This window comes from Acipenser ruthenus, chromosome 7, assembly GCF_902713425.1.
Source record: "Acipenser ruthenus chromosome 7, fAciRut3.2 maternal haplotype, whole genome shotgun sequence".
NCBI classification, from domain to species: Eukaryota; Metazoa; Chordata; class Actinopteri; order Acipenseriformes; family Acipenseridae; genus Acipenser; species Acipenser ruthenus.
In genome coordinates, this window is record NC_081195.1 from 21,468,632 (window position 1) to 21,486,325 (window position 17,694).

The 17,694-nt window shown below is 46.9% G+C and overlaps 2 protein-coding genes across 3 annotated transcripts; one reads left to right on the forward strand and one right to left on the reverse strand.

The window, feature by feature from the left end:
- Positions 1–646: 646 nt before the first annotated feature.
- On the reverse strand, positions 647–12,119 carry sirt2 (sirtuin 2 (silent mating type information regulation 2, homolog) 2 (S. cerevisiae)). Of its 2 annotated transcripts, none has more exons than XM_034025087.3 (16): positions 11,932–12,119; positions 11,337–11,380; positions 10,993–11,038; positions 9,983–10,099; positions 9,782–9,823; positions 9,005–9,111; positions 8,718–8,774; positions 8,406–8,474; positions 5,242–5,371; positions 4,925–4,984; positions 4,757–4,812; positions 4,591–4,667; positions 4,382–4,433; positions 4,035–4,099; positions 1,358–1,424; positions 647–1,127 (listed from the first exon to the last, which is right to left on the reverse strand). In XM_034025087.3, the coding sequence occupies exons 1-16, from the start codon at positions 11,945–11,947 to the stop codon at positions 948–950; spliced, it is 1,185 nt and encodes a 394-aa protein (XP_033880978.3). In that variant the 5' UTR covers positions 11,948–12,119; the 3' UTR covers positions 647–947. The 2 variants fall into 2 exon arrangements, with proteins under 2 accessions (XP_033880978.3, XP_058882571.1); XM_059026588.1 differs by having other exon boundaries at positions 10,993–11,070; positions 11,932–12,118.
- A 2,203-nt stretch (positions 12,120–14,322) lies between these two features.
- Positions 14,323–17,222, forward strand: LOC117416075 (histone H3.3A). Its single transcript, XM_034027116.2, has 4 exons — positions 14,323–14,480; positions 15,528–15,684; positions 15,962–16,115; positions 16,727–17,222. Exons 2-4 carry the CDS (start codon positions 15,557–15,559, stop codon positions 16,853–16,855), a joined length of 411 nt encoding a protein of 136 aa, XP_033883007.1. The 5' UTR covers positions 14,323–14,480; positions 15,528–15,556; the 3' UTR covers positions 16,856–17,222.
- The last annotated feature ends 472 nt before the right edge of the window (positions 17,223–17,694 follow it).

Consider the following 17,694-nt stretch of genomic DNA (forward strand, 5'->3'; position numbering starts at 1 on the left):
AGTGCTGTATATCATAAAGACATTTCAGAGGGCTGGATCGCATCAATATCAGGGTCTAGTGCTATATATTATAAAGACATTTCAGAGGGCTGGATCGCATCAATATCAGGGTCTAGTGCTATATATTATAAAGACATTTCAGAGGGCTGGATCGCATCACTATCAGGGTCTAGTGCTGTATATTATAAAGACATTTCAGAGGGCTGGATCACATCAATATCAGGGTCTAGTGCTGTATATTATAAAGACATTTCAGAGGGCTGGATCGCATCACTATCAGGGTCTAGTGCTGTATATCATAAAGACATTTCAGAGGGCTGGATCACATCAATATCAGGGTCTAGTGCTATATGTTATAAAGACATTTCAGAGGGCTGGATCACATCAATATCAGGGTCTAGTGCTGTATATTATAAAGACATTTCAGAGGGCTGGATCGCATCAATATCAGGGTCTAGTGCTGTATATTATAAAGACATTTCAGAGGGCTGGATCGCATCAATATCAGGGTCTAGTGCTGTATATTATAAAGACATTTCAGAGGGCTGGATCGCATCACTATCAGGGTCTAGTGCTGTATATCAAAGACATTTCAGAGGGCTGGATCGTGTAACAAAGCATAATAAAAGCACCATAAAGCCCAGAGTTTTTATCTTTTACTTTTATTTCCTCGGATCACTGATTTTGCTCCAGTCGAGTTTCTAACAAACAAAATATAATACAACAGATTGAGGAGTTAAAAAAAAAACTAAACTAAAACACAAACAGATCTGAACGAGATCTTACAAATGAGAGGACAGTCTCTGACGAGAGGGGCGAGAGGGTGCAGGGGAGAGGAGAAGCGAAGAGAAGGCAGGTGTGAGAGAGAGGGGAGGAGAGGACAGGGAGAAAGGTGGAGAGGAACAGAAAGGTGGATGCAGAGGAGGGTCAGTCCCTCTGTCTCCGAGTCAGTCCTCCTTCCCCCTCTCTCCTGCACCCGATTGGTCAGCAGGCTTGTCTTTCTGCTCCAGCCCCTCCCCCTTATCCCCTGCCCCGCTGCTCTTATTGGCCATGCTGGCTGAGGCCCCTCCCCCCTCCAACGCATCGATGGCGGCGTGCTGGCGGGTTACCATGGCAACCAACTCGTCCTGAATGCGAGAGAGAGAGAGGATGTAATAATTATAGTGTGGTTGTGATGTACTCACTTCCATCTCCTAACTGGCTGCATCCTAGTTCATATTCTAGCAGTGTTATTATTTGCACTTACTGTAAACCACACTGTATTTAAATATGGAGCTTGCATTGTAACGCCTGTGTGAGTCGCCTTGGATAAAGGCATCTGACAAATAATAATAATAATAATAATAATAATAAACACCTTCCAACCGAGCATCTCCGCAAGAGCCAGGCAGCCGTCATCACAGGATCCCAGGAACGCTACATCCCTGAGAGAGGGGAAAGGGGACAGGTTTAGAGGTGACACACACAGGAACACTACATCCCTGAGAGGGAAAAGGGGACAGGGTTAGAGGGGACACACACAGGCACACTACATCCCTGAGAGAGGGGACAGGGTTAGAAGTGACACACACAGGAACACTACATCCCTGAGAGAGGGGACAGGGTTAGAGGTGACACACACAGGCACACTACATCCCTGAGAGAGGGGACAGGGTTAGAGGTGACACACACAGGAACACTACATCCCTGAGAGAGGGGACAGGGTTAGAGGTGACACACACAGGAACACTACATCCCTGAGAGAGGGGACAGGGTTAGAGGTGACACACACAGGAACACTACATCCCTGAGAGAGGGGACAGGGTTAGAGGTGACACACACAGGAACACTACATCCCTGAGAGAGGGGACAGGGTTAGAGGTGACACACAGGAACACTACATCCCTGAGAGAGGGGACAGGGTTAGAGGTGACACACACAGGAACACTACATCCCTGAGAGAGGGGACAGGGTTAGAGGTGACACACACAGGAACACTACATCCCTGAGAGAGGGGACAGGGTTAGAGGTGACACACAGGAACACTACATCCCTGAGAGAGGGGACAGGGTTAGAGGTGACACACACAGGAACACTACATCCCTGAGAGGGAAAAGGGGACAGGGTTAGAGGGGACACACACAGGCACACTACATCCCTGAGAGAGGGGACAGGGTTAGAAGTGACACACACAGGAACACTACATCCCTGAGAGAGGGGACAGGGTTAGAGGTGACACACACAGGCACACTACATCCCTGAGAGAGGGGACAGGGTTAGAGGTGACACACACAGGAACACTACATCCCTGAGAGAGGGGACAGGGTTAGAGGTGACACACACAGGAACACTACATCCCTGAGAGAGGGGACAGGGTTAGAGGTGACACACACAGGAACACTACATCCCTGAGAGAGGGGACAGGGTTAGAGGTGACACACACAGGAACACTACATCCCTGAGAGAGGGGACAGGGTTAGAGGTGACACACAGGAACACTACATCCCTGAGAGAGGGGACAGGGTTAGAGGTGACACACACAGGAACACTACATCCCTGAGAGAGGGGACAGGGTTAGAGGTGACACACACAGGAACACTACATCCCTGAGAGAGGGGACAGGGTTAGAGGTGACACACAGGAACACTACATCCCTGAGAGAGGGGACAGGGTTAGAGGTGACACACACAGGAACACTACATCCCTGAGAGAGGGGACAGGGTTAGAGGTGACACACACAGGAACACTACATCCCTGAGAGAGGGGACAGGGTTAGAGGTGACACACACAGGAACACTACATCCCTGAGAGAGGGGACAGGGTTAGAGGTGACACACACAGGAACACTACATCCCTGAGAGAGGGGACAGGGTTAGAGGTGACACACACAGGAACACTACATCCCTGAGAGAGGGGACAGGGTTAGAGGTGACACACACACAGGCACACTACATCCCTGAGAGAGGGGACAGGGTTAGAAGTGACACACACAGGAACACTACATCCCTGAGAGAGGGGACAGGGTTAGAGGTGACACACACAGGCACACTACATCCCTGAGAGAGGGGACAGGGTTAGAGGTGACACACACAGGAACACTACATCCCTGAGAGAGGGGACAGGGTTAGAGGTGACACACACAGGAACACTACATCCCTGAGAGAGGGGACAGGGTTAGAGGTGACACACACAGGAACACTACATCCCTGAGAGAGGGGACAGGGTTAGAGGTGACACACACAGGAACACTACATCCCTGAGAGAGGGGACAGGGTTAGAGGTGACACACACAGGCACACTACATCCCTGAGAGAGGGGACAGGGTTAGAGGTGACACACACAGGAATACTACATCCCTGAGAGAGGGGACAGGGTTAGAAGTGACACACACAGGAACACTACATCCCTGAGAGAGGGGACAGGGTTAGAGGTGACACACACAGGAACACTACATCCCTGAGAGAGGGGACAGGGTTAGAGGTGACACATACAGGAACACTACATCCCTGAGAGAGGGGACAGGGTTAGAGGTGACACACACAGGAACACTACATCCCTGAGAGAGGGGACAGGGTTAGAGGTGACACACACAGGAACACTACATCCCTGAGAGAGGGGACAGGGTTAGAGGTGACACACACAGGAACACTACATCCCTGAGAGAGGGGACAGGGTTAGAGGTGACACACACAGGAACACTACATCCCTGAGAGAGGGGACAGGGTTAGAGGTGACACACACACAGGCACACTACATCCCTGAGAGAGGGGACAGGGTTAGAAGTGACACACACAGGAACACTACATCCCTGAGAGAGGGGACAGGGTTAGAGGTGACACACACAGGCACACTACATCCCTGAGAGAGGGGACAGGGTTAGAGGTGACACACACAGGAACACTACATCCCTGAGAGAGGGGACAGGGTTAGAGGTGACACACACAGGAACACTACATCCCTGAGAGAGGGGACAGGGTTAGAGGTGACACACACAGGAACACTACATCCCTGAGAGAGGGGACAGGGGTAGGGGTAGGGGTGTATATACTGTGTACCTGTACGCTTTCTCAGAGTCAAAGTCCATTCCTCCTATTCCCATGAAACTCATCAGAGAATCGCTCTGGGAGAGAGGAGAGGAGGAGGCATGTTAAACATACGGCACTCCACCCTGTAGGACATTCTACAAACAATAACTGGCTGATACCTTCGGCTCAGGGATGGAAATCAGACTCCTGTTGCACAGCAGTTTGATCTATTCCTGGTTTTTACTATGATAAGTACTATAATAAGACACACCTAAGCTTGTTACCCACACACTGTGGCTCATCAAGCTGGTAGTAAAACCTGGACTGGGTGACACTGCTGTGCAATAGGATTCCACACCCTGCACCCTCATCCTCACCTCACCCGTCTTCTCTCTGTTTATCAGCAAGCGAGGAGTCTTGGGAGGAACCCTGAGAGAGAGAGGAGCGGGAGGGGGAGAGAGACATGTCAAAATCAAGCTAATCTGGGACTGTGCAGATAAACAGACACACTGACACACATACACACACAGTGACACACACACACACACACACACACACACACAGACACAGACACAAAGAGCCCTACTTCATGACAAGGGATGCAAAGGGCTGCACTGAGAGAGACGTCCCCATGATGATCAGCAGGTCACAACGGGGGAAATCCTGAGCAGAGAAATCACGAGAAATCAACGAGAAATCAACGAGAAATCATGAAGAAAACGTGTGAATTGCAGGATGGTTGTGGATCTCACCGAGCGCAGGGAGGAGGAGAAGCGAGCGGGAAGACTCTCCCCGAAAAACACGATGTCTGCAGAGAGAGAAAGCATTGTCAGGGTTAGGGTTAGGGTTAGGGTCAGGGTCAGTACTCTCACAGGTATTCGTAGTAGTAATTGTATTATTATTTGAAGTCGTTCCCTCACCTGGCTTCACGAGGCTGTTGCATTTTTCGCACTTGGGAATCTCCTCCGAGAAGATCTTTTCTGTAACACGAGAGAACGAGAGTCACTCTGAATCAACACACATTCATACACTGACACACACACACACACACACACACTGCTTTCACTTGAAGCCAGTTTAATTGACTGCATTGCAGTAACTTGTCGTGACTATGAGATTGATTAAAAGGGAATTGGACTGGAATTGAGAACTGATCCGACACAAATCACCAAGAAATCAAACCTGCAGCCAGAACAGGGTTCATGTGTTTACTTCCCTCTGCCCTCTGCCCCCTGACCTTTCATCCAGGGCAGCCCGTACTCCTCTCTGCACAGGAAGTTGAGGCAGTGCGAGGTGTGGAAGGTGCCGTGGGCTTCAATCAGGTCCTCTTCCTGCAGCCCAGCCACTCGCTCCAGCGTGTCGATGTTCTGAGAGCCAATGACAGAGAAGCATAGTACTTAATAAACAGTGTATAGTGTTGCACAGTGTATGGTATTGCACAGTGTATAGTGTATAGTGTTGCACAGTGTATGGTATTGCACAGTGTATAGTGTATAGTGTTGCAGTGTGTAGTGTTGCACAGTGTATAGTGTTGCACAGTGTGTAGTGTTGCACAGTGTATAGTGTATAGTGTTGCAGTGTGTAGTGTTGCACGGTGTATAGTGTATAGTGTTGCACAGTGTATAGTGTATAGTGTTGCACAGTGTATAGTGTTGCACTGTGTATAGTGTAGTGTTGCACAGTGTATAGTGTATAGTGTTGCACAGTGTATAGTGTTGCACAGTGTATAGTGTTGCAGTGTGTAGTGTTGCACAGTGTATAGTGTTGCACAGTGTATAGTGTTGCACAGTGTATAGTGTATAGTGTTGCACAGTGTATAGTGTTGCACAGTGTATAGTGTATAGTGTTGCAGTGTGTAGTGTTGCACGGTGTATAGTGTATAGTGTTGCACAGTGTATAGTGTTGCAGTGTGTAGTGTATAGTGTTGCAGTGTGTAGTGTTGCACAGTGTATAGTGTATAGTGTTGCACTGTGTATAGTGTTGCAGTGTGTAGTGTATAGTGTTGCAGTGTGTAGTGTTGCACAGTGTATAGTGTTGCAGTGTGTAGTGTTGCACAATGTATAGTGTTGCACAGTGTATAGTGTATAGTGTTGCACAGTGTGTAGTGTTGCACAGTGTGTAGTGTTGCACAGTGTATAGTGTTGCACAGTGTATAGTGTTGCACAGTGTGTAGTGTTGCAGTGTATAGTGTATAGTGCTGCACAGTGTATAGTGTTGCACAGTGTATAGTGTTGCACAGTGTATAGTGTATAGTGTTGCAGTGTATAGTGTTGCACAGTGTATAGTGTTGTACAGTGTATAATGTTGCACAGTGTAGTGTTGCAGTGTGTAGTGTTGCACAGTGTATAGTGTTGCACAGTGTATAGTGTTGCACAGTGTATAGTGTATAGTGTTGCACAGTGTATAGTGTTGCACAGTGTATAGTGTTGTACAGTGTATAGTGTTGCACAGTGTATAGTGTTGCACAGTGTGTAGTGTTGCACAGTGTATAGTGTATAGTGTTGCAGTGTGTAGTGTTGCACAGTGTATAGTGTTGCACAGTGTATAGTGTATAGTGTTGTACAGTGTATAGTGTTGCACAGTGTATAGTGTTGCACAGTGTGTAGTGTTGCACAGTGTGTAGTGTATAGTGTTGCAGTGTGTAGTGTTGCACAGTGTATAGTGTTGCACAGTGTATAGTGTATAGTGTTGTATAGTGTATAGTGTTGCACAGTGTGTAGTGTTGCACAGTGTATAGTGTTGCACAGTGTATAGTGTATAGTGTTGTACAGTGTATAGTGTTGCACAGTGTATAGTGTTGCACAGTGTATAGTGTATAGTGTTGTATAGTGTATAGTGTTGCACAGTGTGTAGTGTTGCACAGTGTGTAGTGTTGCACAGTGTATAGTGTTGCACAGTGTATAGTGTTGCAGTGTGTAGTGTTGTACAGTGTATAGTGTTGCACAGTGTATAGTGTTGCACAGTGTATAGTGTATAGTGTTGTACAGTGTATAGTGTTGCACAGTGTATAGTGTTGCACAGTGTATAGTGTTGCACAGTGTATAGTTAGGGGTCTACTTAAATCGCGGTAAATTTACGTATTTTTCACGGGTATGTTGCGGAATAAAATTAGGATTTCACTGACATTTCGCAGACCTGTTTAAACATTAAATAAACCTAAGTAGACAGTATTTCAGAACACTATAAAGCCTAAAAATAGTAGTACTTACTTCATTTCTAAAACAGAGTGCTGTCATTTGTTAAAGGCAAGCATGCAGCATCCCCCTGCAGTTGACTTGCCCACACATTGAGACTGCACGTTTGCATCCACTGAATTGCTTGGAAGTTAAGGCAAAGCTTTGCCAAGTTATACAGATGTGGAAATCAATTAGAAACAGCCCAAAAACTTGGTTACACAAGGGTATCTGGCATACTTTAATAAAGGCAATGTATGCAGCACGTTCAATGTCATGTTATTTGTCCCATCCAATCATTTATTTTATTAGTACCGAGTCAAAACAAAGAAGACGTGGCTATTCGGGTCTAAAATTCAAACTGTAAGCAACAGGTTGAAGCGAGGTGGCTGTGCTGGATCGTTTTAGTACTGATTTAACTTGCAGACAGGAATACTTCTTGTCTGCGCTGACTTTCCAGTTTGGTTTCTGAAAGCTGTTTATTTTACGTTCTGTTCAGCAGCCTCCGAAGTAGCCTTTTGTTTAATGTGTGATTCTGAAGCTAAATAGCGATCGATCGTATTTTCTCCAAATACACATTAAGATATGGAAAACAATCACCTCAGTCTGCATGTACAGTTTCTTTGGGAAATATCTTGAAACGATCATCAGCCGAAATATACTTTGCTTTCTTTGTCACCCATATCTACTATTTTCCCTCCAATGCTGAAAACTAGATTTTAGCAACCTAAAATCAAAACAATGCAGCACCTTTGTCCCGCCCCCTCCTGCACAGTACAGATCACATAAAAGCAGTAAAGACGCACTGATAGGCTGAAAACTTTGTCATTTGAATAGTAAATAAGAACGTTAACTGCTTTGGAAATTTTTTGTAAATGTTATTTGTGGACATTTTTTGTTTGTTTGTTTTTTGCTTAAGTGCAATGCACACGGGACTGCGAAGGAATAAAAAGGGCTATCTACAGAAGGTAGACACGTAGTTTGCATCACTTGCGTTGTGCAGTAGTTCATTTAAACAAGTTTTTTTTCTCCTCTCCGTACTTGTTTGTATGCATTGGCCCCTAAGAGGTGAATTTCGCGGTGACCCCTCAATTTCACGATTTCCGCGAAATCGCGAATTAGGTAGGTCCCTATGTATAGTGTATAGTGTTGCACAGTGTATAGTGTTGCACAGTGTATGGTATTGCACAGCGTATAGTGTATAGTATTGCACAGTATTGCACAGTACCTGTGTGTAGCAGCGCCTCAGCAAGCCTTTCTCCTTCAGCATGCACATAAAGTAATGGCACACTGTGGGCTGGAGAGGGAGAGGGAGAGACAGGGAGAGAGAGGGTTATCAAACCCTGGTTAGCACTCTTAAAGTCAAACACACAGGCAGACAGACAGAGACAGACACAGACAGGCAGACAGGCAGACAGACACAGACAGGCAGACAGACACGGACACAGACACAGAAACAGACACAGACAGACAGACAGACAGACACAGACACAGATACAGACACAGATACAGACACAGATACAGACAGACAGGGCCTCACCTTGAACTGCCCGGGGTACAGCTCCCTGGCCAGGGTGAAGAATGGCTCGGGGTGTTGCTACAGAGAGAGGAGGAGACAGGGTTAACCCTGTCACTGCCTCACAACACTGTGCCAGCTCAGGGCAGGGCAGGGTGTACTCTCTCACTCCCCCCTCCACCCCCCTCCACCCCCCTCCACCCCCCTCCCTCTCACCCTACCTCACCTTGAAGTATCCGATCTCGAAGATGGCCTCAGGGCAGGGCAGGGTGTACTCTCTCACTCTCCCCCTCCACCCCCCTCCCCCTCACCTTGAAGTATCCAATCTCAAAGATGGCCTCAGGGCAGGGCAGGTTGTATTTCTGCAGGTTGCTGTACAGGCCAGTCCCGGGGGAGCGGAAATCAGGAATCCCAGCAGCTGAGAGACGAGAGAGAGAGCGAGAGAGAGAGAGAGAGAGAGTCACAGCACAGGACCAGAGAGACACAGAGGGACAAGTGTCATCAGACAGGACCACACAGACACAGACAGATTGTCACAGGGTAGGTCCAGAGACAGAGAGAGAGAGACAGAGAGTGAGACAGCCTCACAGGACAGGACCTGAGAGACAGAGAGTGAGATAGCCTCACAGGACAGGACCTGAGAGACAGAGAGTGAGACAGCCTCACAGGACAGGACCTGAGAGACAGACAGTGAGACAGCCTCACAGGACAGGACCTGAGAGACAGAGAGTGAGACAGCCTCACGGGACAGGACCTGAGAGACAGAGAGTGAGACAGCCTCACGGGACAGGACCTGAGAGACAGAGAGTGAGACAGCCTCACGGGACAGGACCTGAGAGACAGAGAGTGAGACAGCCTCACAGGACAGGACCTGAGAGACAGACAGTGAGACAGCCTCACGGGACAGGACCTGAGAGACAGAGAGTGAGATAGCCTCACAGGACAGGACCTGAGAGACAGAGAGTGAGACAGCCTCACGGGACAGGACCTGAGAGACAGAGAGTGAGACAGCCTCACAGGACAGGACCTGAGAGACAGACAGTGAGACAGCCTCACGGGACAGTGGTGTTGGACGCAAGATGACTTACATGTGGATATCCCGGCGCCCACCATGCAGATGACATTTTTGCCTAAAAGGAAAAAAAAAAAAAAAAACAATGAAACAATCTCAGCAATTAAAACAGTTTTGTATTTTAAACATGAAAAGATTCTTATTAGTGACAGAGCTGGCTTTATACAGTGGAGCAGCGGTGTGGTTCTGTACTGGCCCGGCCCAGTTCTATACTCACAGTCTCCGCTCTGCATGTATCGGGCCATGCCCTCCAGGCTGAGCTCATCCAGAACCTGCTCCACAGGACCAGAACCGAGCCCCTGCATCCTAGCGAAGAGAGACCGCAGGAAATCCACTGCAGAGAGAGAGGGCAATCACTGACCTGACCAGCAACACAGGACAGTCCCTCCCAGAACCCCCGCACTCTCCCGGTCCCTCCCAGAACCCCCGCCCTCTCCCGGTCCCTCCCAGAACCCCCGCACTCTCCCGGTCCCTCCCAGAACCCCTGCACTCTCCCGGTCCCTCCCAGAACCCCCGCACTCTCCCGGTCCCTCCCAGAACCCCCGCACTCTCCCGGTCCCTCCCCCTCCACTCCCCATCCTCCCAGTCCCTCCCACTCTGCTCCCCATCCTCCCAGTCCCTCCCACTCTACTCCCCATCCTCCCACTCCGCTCCCCATCCTCCCAGTCCCTCCCACTCCACTCCCCATCCTCCCACTCCGCTCCCCATCCTCCCAGTCCCTCCCACTCCGCTCCCCATCCTCCCAGTCCCTCCCCCTCCGCTCCCCATCCTCCCACTCCGCTCCCCATCCTCCCAGTCCCTCCCACTCCGCTCCCCATCCTCCCAGTCCCTCCCACTCCGCTCCCACTCCGCTCCCCATCCTCCCAGTCCCTCCCACTCCACTCCCCATCCTCCCACTCTGCTCTCCATCCTCCCAGTCCCTCCCACTCCACTCCCCATCCTCCCAGTCCTTCCCACTCCACTCCCCATCCTCCCACTCCACTCCCCATCCTCCCAGTCCCTCCCACTCCGCTCCCCATCCTCCCACTCCGCTCCCCATCCTCCCAGTCCCTCCCACTCCGCTCCCCATCCTCCCAGTCCCTCCCACTCCGCTCCCCATCCTCCCACTCCGCTCCCCATCCTCCCAGTCCCTCCCACTCCACTCCCCATCCTCCTACTCCGCTCCCCATCCTCCCAGTCCCTCCCACTCCGCTCCACATCCTCCCAGTCCCTCCCAGTCTCACTCACTCTCTGGGTCCTCCGTCGATCCCTCTGCTGGACTGCTCTCTTCCTCCTGAGCGAAACACAAGAGAGACGTCACCCTGGCTTCAAACAGAGAGCAGGGATGAGGAATAAGACTCCTGTTGCACAGCAGTGTCATCCAGTCCAGGTTTTACTACCAGCTTGATCAGCTCCAGTGTGTCTAGGTAACAAGCTCAGGTGTGTCTTATTATTAAACTCCTAGTGAAACCAGGACTGGATCACAGCGCTGTGCAGCGGGAGTCTTGTTTCAATCCCTTTATTATTATGATTATTATTATTATGATGATAATGATTAAGGCTGGGGTCATGGTTAGGGTTAGCAGAATTACCTGAGGCTCCTGCAAGCTGTCTGCCTCTGCTCCACTGATAGGCGCTGTCACAAACAAACCGAGGCAAATTAGAAAATCTGAGATAAAAAGCTCGTCTGTAAAACTAGGACAATTAAACCGTCTAAAACAAATAAAAAAATGTATAGAATTGAAATTTAAAAGAAAAGAGAGTTTAATTGTATCTACGGATTGATATTTTGCGATTTTGTTTATATTGCAAGCGAGCAGATGAACGGATAATTCCTTGATATTATTATTTTGTGAAAGCAATATTAATATTAAATAAAACATCGCAGAAATACTTAATGAAGACTAAGTTTATAAACCAATAAATACAACAAAATAACACTAATGACATTACAAAACAAACGATATCACAAAAAAGCACGATTTTTAAGTTCTGCAAATAGGAGTTTAATAAACCGATTTATATATATATATATATATATATATATATATATATATATATATATATATATATATATATATATTCACACAGATTGATAAACTTAAGCCGACTAATTCTGAAAAAATACAAATTATTTTATAGTGAGAGCGACAGCAATTCTTTTCGTGCTTTTCGTTCATTCTTTACCTTCGGGATCTGACATTTGTACCCGAAACTTAAGTAGTTTTTTTATGTTTTATTTTTGTATATATATATAAATAAATATATTTTTGTTTTTCCTGCTTCGGTTGAAATCAGTTTGTTGTGGTCTGTCTGTGTCGTACGCACACAAACCAATCCGGGGCGGCGCACGGGGAGAGAAGCGATAGTTCCGCATGGTGATTTTCTGTCCTTTGAACTTCAATAAACTATATTACAAAATAAAAACAGTCGTGTATTTGATCCAAGGCGACTTACAGAGACACTAATCTGAATATATACTAATTCAGTGAGAACACCCGCGTCACAGCCAGCTGTCATAATACACAGGTTCTCTTATAACCCACTACTGCTGAATGTGGAACACATCAAGCACGTCGGTTGTGACGCAGTTTTGTATTGATCGCACTTTGCGCATGTAAACCAACTGGAAGGTCAACAAGGTCCAGAACACGCTAAAAAAAATGTAAAACCAAAACCAATTATGGGATGTCATGGTTCTTGTTACCGGGGATGTAGGTGAACTGAACTTCCATGGAAACCTGATATTTGAAGCAGAACTCCCCTCAATGAAGTCTATTATTATTATTATTATTGAAATGATCAGGAGACAAGAGTTTCATGGCTCCTGATCATTTCAGTATTAATAATAATAGACTTCATTGAGGGGAGCTCTGAACCCCAGGACTGGGTGCAGCAGCAGCAGCAGCAGCAGCAGGGCTAGTGTGAGTTTGTAACCCTGCTCAAACTCCTGGCTCCTGATCATTTCAATATTAATAATAATAGACTTCATTAAGGGGAGCTCTGAACCCCAGGACTGGGTGCAGCAGCAGCAGCAGCAGGGCTAGTGTGAGTTTGTAACCCTGCTCAAACTCCTGGCTCCTGATCATTTCAGTATTAATAATAATAGACTTCATTGAGGGGAGCTCTGAACCCCAGGACCGGGTGCAGCAGCAGCAGCAGCAGGGCTAGTGTGAGTTTGTAACCCTGCTCAAACTCCTGGCTCCTGATCATTTCAATATTAATAATAATAGACTTCATTGAGGGGAGCTCTGAACCCCAGGACTGGGTGCAGCAGCAGCAGAAGCAGGGCTAGTGTGAGTTTGTAACCCTGCTCAAACTCCTGGCTCCTGATCATTTCAATATTAATAATAATAGACTTCATTGAGGGGAGCTCTGAACCCCAGGACCGGGTGCAGCAGCAGCAGCAGCAGGGCTAGTGTGAGTTTGTAACCCTGCTCAAACTCCTGGCTCCTGATCATTTCAATATTAATTTCTGCTGTGCTGTCTTATAAACGATTCGGTGCTGGCTGAGCACACCGGGGCAGAACATCCACGTGCAATGTTTTACTGTGAAACTCTTTAAACAGACATGTACTGTATCATTCGGGCCACTGGAAGAGACTTTTTTATTTGTATATGTAATAAGTTAATACAAAATACCGTTTAGTCATTTGCAACGATATTTTGAGCAATTGTCATATCAATGGCGTTTGTTTTGTACAGGCAGTGATTGTAGGGTATACGTAAGGGTTTCTGTACCTAGTATGTCATTCATAAAAAAAATAAAAAATAAATAAAAAACGACGACATGACTCGAAGGCGATTGTGGGTTATTCACCTGTCGCAGGTGAGTGATGCCCGCTGCGGGATCCGTGCAGCCGATACAGCCCGCGTCTGCGCGACACGTCAAATCCGGCTATAATATTTAACGAGGATTCCGAATATAAAACATTAAAAAATATATTACATTACGACTGAGTCGCCGTGTCTTCTGCGATGTTTTTTTGTTTATTAAAATTAACCTTGCTTATGGTTTCTGTATTTCATCTGGTGATCTATCATCATGGGAGCCACCGTGGTACCTGTGTGTGTCACGTGAGCCGCAGACCTTCCTACGGATCGCTGTTGCGGACAAACCTCGTCGCCGTCACAGCGATTCTCGAAGCGGAAACAAACCCGTATTAATAAAACCAAATACATTCCCTTTCCTAAGAGATTACCCTTGTTAAAAATCGTTCTTCGTCCGAGTGTTGCTTTGTATGGCCGCTACTTAAAATAAAAAAATTAATTAATAATAAAAAATAAAAAAACCCTGCAGATACAAAAAAAAAAAACTCAAATAAAACTAAAAAGTTGATTTTCTTTTTCGGATGACACAAACGGTTTTAATAACATTACAAAATATGTCTTATTTCAGGACGTTTGGGGACAAAAGCCCTTCACCTGTGTAGAAACAAAATGTAAACGTGTCACGTTTAAAGAATTCTTGATGCATTCTACTTTATATAAATCTACATATATAATGAATTGTCTTTGAAATGAATACAAAAGTCAACATAATTCACAAAAGACATAAAATGAGCACAAAATGGTCGCCGCGGTGAGGAGAGGTAACTGTGGGCGGTGTTTGATTAACACGGGCGGCCATTTTCCCGCCGGACGCTCCAATTTCATTGTGTGAGAGACATTAAATACTGAGGCTGCGAGAGACTAAAACAGCACATTTAAACGAAATTAACTGCCGTTCCTCTCAGGTAAGACCAAACAAACACCGTTTCTTTAAACCTCAGATACTTTTTTACACCTTTTTAAAAGTTTGGGATTTGTTAAATTTCGGGGTTTTAGGGACAATTTTCTGAAGGAAAAAACAAGAAGCCACCGCCGCCGAGAAAAAAAACAGGCTTTCTGCTTCTGAGCAGAAAAAAAACCCCGAAAGCATCGAGGTGTTTTCAGTCTCGTAAAAACACGGCGATTCCCCGACCGAACCGTGATCGGACTGGCTTTTTATGTTCTTTAAGGTGTCTACTTTGACACACGACGTTTGTTTTTTCTGTAGATTTCGTTGTTTTTATGCTTTTTATTTAAGTTTTAATTCGACGCTTCGGTTCAGATCTCTCCTCTCATATCTCGCCCCGACTGCGTTTCAAATAGCGGCCATGTCCTGCGCGATGGAAGGTGGGACTTGCAGTGTTTGAAACAAAAAAAAAAGAAAGCAAACTAAGCGTAGTCCATGCTGATTGGTCAGAAAGCAATTCCCTGTTGGGTGATTGGCTGTGTGTGAGAGGGTTGTTTTTTGTTTTTTTTCCCTGCAATTGAGTGACAGTTTACAGATTGGACTTTGTGGCTAAATAGTAGCTATAGCCCCGCCTACGCCATGTAAGACGACGGCGATTGGCTAGAGGCTTTGTCGCTATGAGTTCTAAGGCTTGTGGGCGGCGCAAAGCCTGCTGGGATCTGTAGTTTTCCCCCTCGACGTAATGCCTGCGTACATCTGTACTAATAAACATGAAATGCTATCCTGTCATTTGAAAATGAAAAGGTTAAAAGTATTTGAAACCATTTTTTTTTAAATAAGTAATTCAATAATTATTACATACTAATAATAATGATAAGAATACGTATAAATAAATGTATACGTATTCAAACGGTTCGGTAAATAATATATTTTCACTTTTGTAAACGAATCTGACTTTTTATTAATATGTGACGTGAAATATCATATACAATGTTGTTGTTGTGTATTTTTGTTTTAAGTGAAACCGCGTTCGTTTGGTTATTTCTTTTAACTCTTTGTGCTGCAGCTCGACCAGGACCTTGACCCCGCATCAGCATGGCTCGAACCAAGCAGACCGCCCGCAAATCCACCGGGGGGAAGGCGCCCCGCAAGCAGCTCGCCACCAAGGCAGCCCGCAAGAGCGCGCCCTCCACCGGCGGAGTGAAGAAACCGCATCGCTACAGGTGAGCCGACCCGCGAAAACAGCAGAACAGCAAAAAAATAAATAAATCCAACCTGTTTGTTAAAGAATGCCTTTTCTAACGCGTGTGTTTTTGTGAATGAACCCTGGTCTGTGTGGAGCGACACCACAGCGCTGTATCTTTCCTGCTTCCTGTCCTTCAGCGGTGAAAGTGAAAGCACACCCATCTGGAGCGCGTCGTCACTGTTCTGTTAGGATGGTGGTGGTGGTGTTGTTGTTGTTGTTGTTGTTGTTGTTATTGTTGGTGGTTTTTTAAACAGGCCCGGTACTGTGGCTCTGCGTGAGATCCGCCGGTACCAGAAGTCCACAGAGCTGCTGATCCGCAAGCTTCCGTTCCAGCGCCTGGTGAGGGAGATCGCGCAGGACTTCAAGACCGACCTGCGCTTCCAGAGCGCCGCCATCGGAGCCCTGCAGGTGAGGGGAGGGCGGGTACCGAAACTGGAAACCACTGCCATTGAATCTACTGTCCCGTGCTGCATCTCAGTCCTGTCCCGTGCTGCGTCTCAGTCCTGTCTCGTGTCTCAGTCCTGTCCTGTCCCGTGTCTGAGTCCTGTCCTGTGTCTGAGTCCTGTCCCATGTCTCAGTCCTGTCCCGTGCTGTTTCTCAGTCCTATCTCGTGTCTCAGTCCTGTCCCGTGCTGTGTCTCAGTCCTATCTCGTGTCTCAGTCCTGTCTCGTGTCTCTGTCCTCTCTCGTGCTGTGTCTCAGTCCTGTCCCGTGCTGTCTCAGTCCTGTCTCATGTCTCTGTCCTGTCCCGTGCTGTGTCTCAGTCCTATCTCGTGTCTCAGTCCTGTCTCGTGTCTCTGTCCTCTCTCGTGCTGTGTCTCAGTCCTGTCCCGTGCTGTGTCTCAGTCCTATCTCGTGTCTCAGTCCTGTCCCGTGCTGTGTCTCAGTCCTATCTCGTGTCTCAGTCCTGTCCCGTGCTGTGTCTCAGTCCTGTCTCGTGTCTCTGTCCTCTCTCGTGCTGTGTCCCAGTCCTGTCCCGTGCTGTGTCTCAGTCCCTCTCTGTCTCTCTCGTCTCTGCAGGAGGCCAGCGAGGCGTACCTGGTCGGGCTCTTTGAGGACACCAACCTGTGTGCCATCCACGCCAAGAGAGTCACCATCATGCCCAAAGACATCCAGCTGGCACGCCGCATCCGCGGAGAACGCGCCTAGAACGCGCCTAGAACACGGCGACCAGCGGGGGGAAAATAAAACCAAGACAAAAGCAACAACAAAATATACATATATACCTTTTTACAAATAAAAATAATAATAATCTTGGTGTTGTTATCCAGTAGGGATATGATTTCCGGTTGATTCTCTGCCTGCTATCCTTCCTGCCTGTGTGTTTTTAGTTGCTTGATCATCATGGTGAGTAGTCTGTGGCTTCGCAGAGTTTCTGTTGTGTTGTTTTAGGGTGCGTGCAGCAGCACATTGTGTAGTTTTTATGCTCAGATTCTCCTTGGTGCAGTCTTGCGGTTTGACAGACGGCAGGTTTTGCATCAGCCCGATAATAAATTAGTCTACCGTGGAAACGTGAGTCATTGATTACGCTTCTTTGTGTTTCTCTCGAAGACACTGAGCAAGAATTCTAGTGGAAACGCTTGTCACTGAGTTCGTTGAGATTCCTGTCTTATTACCCAGATCTCACGCACACACAACGCACACTCGCACACACTCCCACAACACACTCACACACACTCACACAACACACACACCACTCATTCAAACACACACACGCACTCAGAGGAGGCTGGACTCTTCTGTCTGTGTGCACACACATTATTATTATTACTATTAACTATCGTATTTTGATGGTGTTTTGTTTTTGCTTTCTATTTTTTGTATTTTTCTGTTTAGTATTTTTTTTTTCATAAATACAGAAAACAATAAAAAAAAATAAAAAATAAAAGGGGAAAAATGTTTCTTCAATGAATGAAACTTCAATGAAAAAACAGAAAAAGCAGCCAGTATTCGGGCACACGCTGTTGGGGTATTTTTCACACAGCGGC